The sequence below is a fragment of the Cryptomeria japonica genome, chromosome 4 (assembly GCF_030272615.1).
Source record: "Cryptomeria japonica chromosome 4, Sugi_1.0, whole genome shotgun sequence".
Classification (NCBI taxonomy): Eukaryota; Viridiplantae; Streptophyta; class Pinopsida; order Cupressales; family Cupressaceae; genus Cryptomeria; species Cryptomeria japonica.
In genome coordinates, this window is record NC_081408.1 from 582,472,364 (window position 1) to 582,479,502 (window position 7,139).

The 7,139-nt window shown below is 39.5% G+C and overlaps 1 protein-coding gene across 1 annotated transcript; it reads left to right on the forward strand.

The window, feature by feature from the left end:
* Positions 1 to 3,262: 3,262 nt before the first annotated feature.
* On the forward strand, positions 3,263 to 3,877 carry LOC131076224 (acidic leucine-rich nuclear phosphoprotein 32-related protein 1-like). Its single transcript, XM_058013298.1, has 2 exons — positions 3,263 to 3,542; positions 3,777 to 3,877. Exons 1-2 carry the CDS (start codon positions 3,263 to 3,265, stop codon positions 3,875 to 3,877), a joined length of 381 nt encoding a protein of 126 aa, XP_057869281.1.
* Positions 3,878 to 7,139: the final 3,262 nt, after the last annotated feature.

The following is a 7,139-nucleotide window of genomic DNA, read 5'->3' on the forward strand; positions in this document are numbered from 1 at the left end:
AATCCACATACTACAAGAACTCTGATGGGGAAGGGATCATTTGACCTACAAAAGGAGCTCCTAGAGGTGGGATGAAAGGAGCAGGAGTCATGCTATCTTGAAATTGGGTTGGAGTGGTCAAAGAAAGGGTGTTTGGAGAAAAAGGAGGGATCCCAAGGATAAAACAAGCAAATGAGGAGAACAAAAATCTGATGCTGGATGAGGTGATGGACGTATGACTTGCAAACCCGAGGACATACGATACAAAAGATATCTTAGTTGACTAACTCAGGGTATGAGCAGATCGGGTCAAGCTAGCTATAGTACTGAAAGTGGCGATGCTAGGTAGGGAAGGCATAGATGGACTAGCAAAGACTAAGACTGATGGGTCTGTAAGGATGACACAGATGACATGATAGTATCAGGATTACTTAGTGTAATAGAATGCTAAGTTGAAGACAACGCTGACACAAAAACCAGAGAATGAGAAGAAAAAAGAAGGGTAGAAAATAGTACATGTGCTAGAGATGTTGTCGATGTAAGCGGGTCTTGCGTTGATACAAGAACCTGAGCCTGAGAACTCTTGGGAACACTAGAAGTGTTCTTCTTCTTCTTTTGAGAGGTTGTGACTTCTTCTAGAGAAACTTGTTGCGTTGGGGTCTGACTTGGTCATTTTCTCATTGCCTGAGATCAAGGCCTTCCGAAAGGCTTCTTTATAGAGTGAAAAGTGGTCTCAGGCACGAGGCCTGGGGCAATGATCTTGATTTGCTTTCCTTTTCCTCCAGACACATCAAATGCTTCTGCAATAGCTCCTTCATCAATGCAGCTCGAAGGAGGATCATAATCTTCCTTAGTGTCACTATTATATTTCCGCTATTCTTCTTCTAAAGTCTCATCACTAGGGAGATTTCCCAATCCAATTTTGGTTTCCTTGATTTCTTGCCTATATACCCAAAAGTTATGTCTTTTGTTCTCAGACCAACCATCTTCCTTCATTTTTCTATATAAAGGGAGTGGCAATTTTTTGGCTGGTTCAAATTTTTCTTTTACTTTGTAAAAAGATAACTAAGGCAACTTTTTTTCCTTGGGGATGAGATGCAAATTTTCATATAACACCGGATTATCCTCCTAAGGATTTCTCCATGAATCCGAGATGGGGCTGCGTGGTACATGCATTACAACATTCTTTCTTGAGGTGAGGCATCCGTTTGGGTCATAACTCCATTTTTCATTAATATTAACAAGGCCTAGTTGAACTAGCTTTGAGGTAAGCACACCCTTTGCACTAAGTCTTTTAGAGACAACAATGGGTCCAATTATCCTATTTTCTTTGAATATGGCAACCGCATGCCTCCCTACACCTATGCATTGCTCAATAATAACTAGTTTCCTTAACATCTCTAGGGCCAAAGTGTAATTTGTAACAAACTGCGGGAGGCGAAAGGGCTCCTCAGTGAACCCATGAGTTCTGATGAAAGAAAAGTTTGGCCCTAGATACCAATCACACAGGAGAAAATTAGATGTCATCCATGCAATTTGTGTGTTTGAAAAATGGGTGATTGAATTGTATCTGCCTTACTCAAATCCTGCATTGAAGGGGCTAAGAAGGAATTTGAAAATGTATAGGCATCATGTGTGGCAGACAACAAATGGGTCCATACTCTTACAGGGTTCATTCTATTTTGGCTATCAAAGATTGACAACTCCATGGATTCCTTAAAAAAGTTAGGATTTTGGTGCAGAAACATGTGGATGAGGAAATAAGTATACCTGAACTTGTGTTTCTTTTTGAAATTCATCAACTGCCCCACTGTATCATGCACTAGGATATCCGCGAAGTCAAACTAAAAAGCTTCTTTTTTCTTGCGGAACTTAAACAAGAAACCCATCTGAAATGTGTAAATATTTTGATCATCATCCTGACCAAAAACATATGCCAACATGGATGCAATGTCCTTCACATCCCGTGGTTTGAGATCACTGTAAGGAAATGGGAATCGTGGGATCTCGACGAACTCCAGGCCCCTTTGCATTATGTCGTTATAGAAACTGACAACAATGTCTCTGTTCTTCCAATAACCCTCTAGGGCCCCTTTTGTTGAAAACCGCCATATTTCTATCAACTTGAGGGATACACAACATATCCCTGACGGTTTCTACACTAATCACTACTCTTAGTTATTCTCCTTCAATTATTGACAGGTTTGGGGTAAAATTATTAGCACATGCATAGATGACATTAGGGCAATGAGGCACCATATATTGCGGGAGACTAGAGTGCCAAAGCTAAAAGGTAGACCTATTGGAACCACTCTTCTTCCATCTCTGATAGGCGGCCTCTCGGAGGATCTTCAGCTGAACATGGAGGTCTGGATCAAAAACATCTTCAAATCTATTTATAACCATGACAGTGTCTTTGATAGGGCCTTTTATCATCACCTTAGTGTATGGACGCTCAGGCTTTGGAGGCATGACATGTGCAACAAAAGACACATCCCCCAAAAATCCACATATTGGCTATTGAAAGAGGTACCAGAAGTTCCTACGGATGATGCCACTCTATTTTGCTTTCTTAAAATTTAACACTTAGGCTGAAAAACTTTGTTCTTGTTTTATCTTACTGTTGCATGCGTGTTTTATCCTTGATAAAACCTATTCACGAGGAAGGGTTCCTTGAAAATCAAACTGAATGGTACGTTAACCAAGAGTTAACTTGGTGAAGTGGCCAACTTACACATACATACAAAATTAATTTGTGTGCTATGTGCACTACTGCCAGCTCACTGGATAGTGAGGCGATCATGTCCTTTACCACCTTCATTTGAAAGCTTTTGTACTTGACGGTACAACATCCTTGGTAGAAGGTCTCCACAACCTATGCATATTTATGAAGACCTGCTGAACATATATACACAAGAGATTACTAAAGATCTTCCGCTAAAGGAAATATTATGGATAGACGCGTGGCGACAACTCGTGGTTTGCACATCCTCCAAAAAGACAATGTAGGAAGGATGATTAAAGGCTAATCTATGTGAAAATAAATACCATTAATGCCAACTTTTGTTAATGACTGAGCCATTGATATTGATTTAGGTGTAATATTTCTATAAATACCACTTGAGAAAGCCATTGTGATCATATTGCAAATCAGGCCTTAGTGGTTTAAAATAGGAGTAAGCCGATGCATAGGATAGAAGTAACAAATACTCCTATTAAACTAGTGAGCACAGGCAGTCAACTTGCCTTCTTATGAAATATCTCAGAACATTGTCTGTAACTAATGAGGACCCATAGCAACCCTATAGTCATAGATGCCATCAAATGGGTCTTAGGAGATGATTTTGTAGGCTCTGAGGATCGATACTGTGTAAACACAGATATCACCTCCCGTTTTGTCACCTCCCTGCTGGATATTGGCCTGTCCAAACACCTTGCCGTACAACTTACTGACCTGATTTTTCTTGAGAAATATCTGGGTGGGTTGGAGGAGGTGGTTGCCTTTGCAGACCCCATTCGGGGCATCGCTACTACCTCAAACCTGAGGCGTTATATAGATCATGGTGAGGTAGTTCCATGGCTGCCCTTTGTCTCTTATTTTAAAACCATGTTGATAATGACACACCACTACCGAGTGTGGCGAGCGACTGATTTCTTGCTGAAGATCCACATCTTGGTCAAAGTAGAAGGGGTAACGTAGTATTCAGACTTTTGGGACTATATTTTCTCGAGAATCTTGACCCCGGAGGATCCTCCCATCCTTTAAGTCATTTTGTAATTCTCAAACTCGGACTCAGATTTTGAGGAGGAGTTCAAAGAAGAGGAAGATGATGATGACAAAGATGACGATGTTGATGAGGAGGAGCTTGAAGAGGATGAAGATGACAATGAAGAATAATCAAGCCCTTCCTCTGCAACAACTTTCCTTCTATTTTTTATCTTGCTCAGATGATACAATGGCCTAAGAGCCTTTTGAATGCAGATATGTAAAGAAACCATATATATAATATAAAAGACATTTTATTTTCAGCTTACATGGCTTCTTTGACTCAGAATGTTTGTCATCTCTTTCTTTTTCTTTTAAGGGTCTAAAACAACTCAAAACTAAAGCTTAAAGAACTAGAACAAAAATGGGTCTCTAAAAAAAAACACTATTTACAATATTAACATGCAAAAACAAGGAAGAGCCTAATAAAAAGATTTGAGATGGATCCCATTGAATGAGATCTCCAATAGCTCACCTTGTGAGTCCTCCAACATGAAAGCGTTGAAACCTTTGCACTCAAAAATGTGAAACAAACCTTCCCACAAGCTATCAAACTTGGCATGGTGGCCTGGTTTGGCCCCGTGTTCATTATATTTCAGGGCGAGATCCCCCTGTTTAAAACCAAGATTTGATATCTTTTTGTCAAATCATTTCTTTACGATTTGCTGGTAGTTCTGGAGGGACTCAAAAGATGCCTCTCTTTCTTCTTGCAGTTCTAAGAGCTCCACCAATCTCACTTCCATAGGCTCATTTTCTGCCAGCTCTAAGGACTTTAGGAGCTATAAGGATGGAATCTCTAATGAAATTGAAAAATGCATTTCTTTTCCATATATGAGCCTATACGTGGAGTTCTTCAATACATGCTTGGGAGTCACTCTATCCACTCAGAGTGCACTTTTCAAATGGCAGTGCCACTCCCTTTTATATTCCACCCCAATCCTTTTAATAAGACGAATCAAATTTTTATTTGTGGATTCGGCCGAACCATTCCCTTGCAGGTAGTAGTTTGAGGAAGTCTTTGGGTAGATTCCATGGCTTAGGGAAAACTGGGTAACCCTGGACCATGTGAAAGCTCTGGCATTATCTGATATTATGGTCCTTGGCAGACCAAACCTTGTAACTAGCTCCTCTAAGAAGCTCAAAATCTTAGTCTTAGTTGCATTCTTCAATGAAATTACTTCTGTCCATTGTGTGAAGTAGTCTGTAGCTATGAGGATTCATTTTTGGCCAACAAAAGACAACAGATTGATCATACCTATGAAGTCTAATACCTACTTGGCAAAAGGCTCATGAACCATTATAGGTCTAAGTGGCGTATCTTCATTCCTATGCTTTTCAATGTAGAACTGACATTCCTTGCATCTCCGGACAAGGATGTGAGCATCCTTAAACAATGAAGGCCAATAATAGCCTACATGGGTGATTTTCATTACTGCTGTTTGTGCTGAGAAATGACCTCCCATGAGACCGTTATGGAACTCGTGCAGAATATTTTCAGCTTGCTGCCTGTAAATGCAATAAAGTAGAACTCCGTCAAATTTCCACTTGAATAGGACACCTTCCAACAACTAGTAACCTCTATTTTGTAGCTTGTAGAATCTTTACTTTTCTAGAGGGAGATTTGGAGGAAAACTACTGGTTTGTATGAAAAGCTTCTGGTCAGTGATCCAACTCCTTTCCTCAGGTTTTGTATTTATCAACACCACCTCGTCTTGAGCTTCTCCTAGGTCCTCAGGTTCCTGAGCTAAGTATTTGCTAGACCTTTGCCTCAGATTACCTTGGTAGGCCTGACATCAATGTCATACTCAAGGATCTTGGTAATCTAGTTAGCTCTTTTTTTCATGATTTATCCTTCCATGATGCATTCACGGACCACAGGATGAGCTACGTAGAAAATTGTCTTATTACAAACAATAAAATGCCTAAACTTCTTTAAGCCTTTTAAAATTGCAAATGCTTTTTTTTAAACAAAATTATATTTGACTTCATATGCTTTTTGTATTTTTGAATGGAAAGCAATTGGATGCTCAGTGTCATTCTGTGTTAATACAACAACAATACTGTAGCTACTAGCATAAACATACATGAGGAAATCCTTGGACATATTTGGATTAGCTATGATGGGGGAAATGAGATGGCTTCTTTAATTTTTTCAAAAGCTTCCTTGGCCTCCAATGTCCATTTGAAATACAGATCCTTTTTAAGAATGAGGGTGATCGATCTTACCATTTCAAAAAAGTCAAAGATGAATCTGTTGACGAAGTTGATCTTTCCCAGAAAAGATTGGACACCCTTCTTATTTACCGGCAAGGAAATCTCTTTGATAGCTTCCACATGCTCTGGGTCTATTGACACTCCTTTTTTGGATACTACATAACCTAACAAATTCCTTTGACGTACCTCGAAGATGCATTTCATAGGATTTAGAGAGATGGTGAACTCCAGACATTTTTGGAAAACTAGCTCCAAATGGTCGAAGTGGTCTTCTTTGTGCTTTGAAAAACTGTATTTTCATCCAGATAAATGAGAATTATCTTGTTGATTAGCTCCCAAAAGGCTATATCCATGGCCCTCTGAAAAGTAGCACCAACATTGGACAACCCAAAATGCATCTTCTGATAAGTGAACGTTCCCCATTTGGTGGTGAATGTGGTTTTATGCTGGTCCTCTGGTTTGACAAGGACTTGGTTATATCCAGAGAAACCATCAAACATAGAGAACATTTTAGACCCAACTACTGTATGTAGAATCTACTCCATCAAAGGTAAACGATAATGGTCCTTGAAAGATGCTCTATTCGGATCCCAAAAATCCACACAAAGGCAGATGTCTCCATTGTTTTTTCGGACTGGTACTAAGTTAGAAACCCAAGTGCTATGTTTAATGGGATAGATAATTTGAGAGTCGATTAACTTTGACAACTCTTGAGACATCAAGGACTCTATCTTGGGATTGACCGAATGTCGCTTCTGCCGGACAGGCTTTGCTCCTTCAGAAAGCTCAATGGTATGTTGGATCATCTCTAGATTGTACTCACGGATCTCATCATATGACTAGGAGATTACCCCCATGTATTCATCATAGAAATAGATTATCCCATCTCTATCACATTGGGGAACATCCTTGCCTATCTCAAGCTTTCAACCATCCCCAACTTGAAGTTCGGTGTAATCTTATTTTTCTACAGTGAACTTCCTTTTATCATTTCTATAATCATTTTAATAAAAAATATTCTCTAATTTAATCATGCATTTAGGAAGTTTGTTTGTCTTCAATTGGATTACTTGGTTGCCATATGCTTCAGACACCTTAGGCTGTATTTGGTTTGCAAACTCCTTGGATTGCTGGATAAACATAGCTATATGTTGATTGCTTTCAAAAACCTTCCAATGGG

Coding starts and splice junctions, on each gene's coding strand:
- LOC131076224 (XM_058013298.1), top strand. CDS start 3,263: ATGAGGACCCATAGCAACCCTATAGTCATAGATGCCATCAAATGGGTC. Junction 3,543..3,776: donor GAGGCGTTATATAGATCATG/GTGAGGTAGTTC, acceptor ACTCGGACTCAG/ATTTTGAGGAGGAGTTCAAA.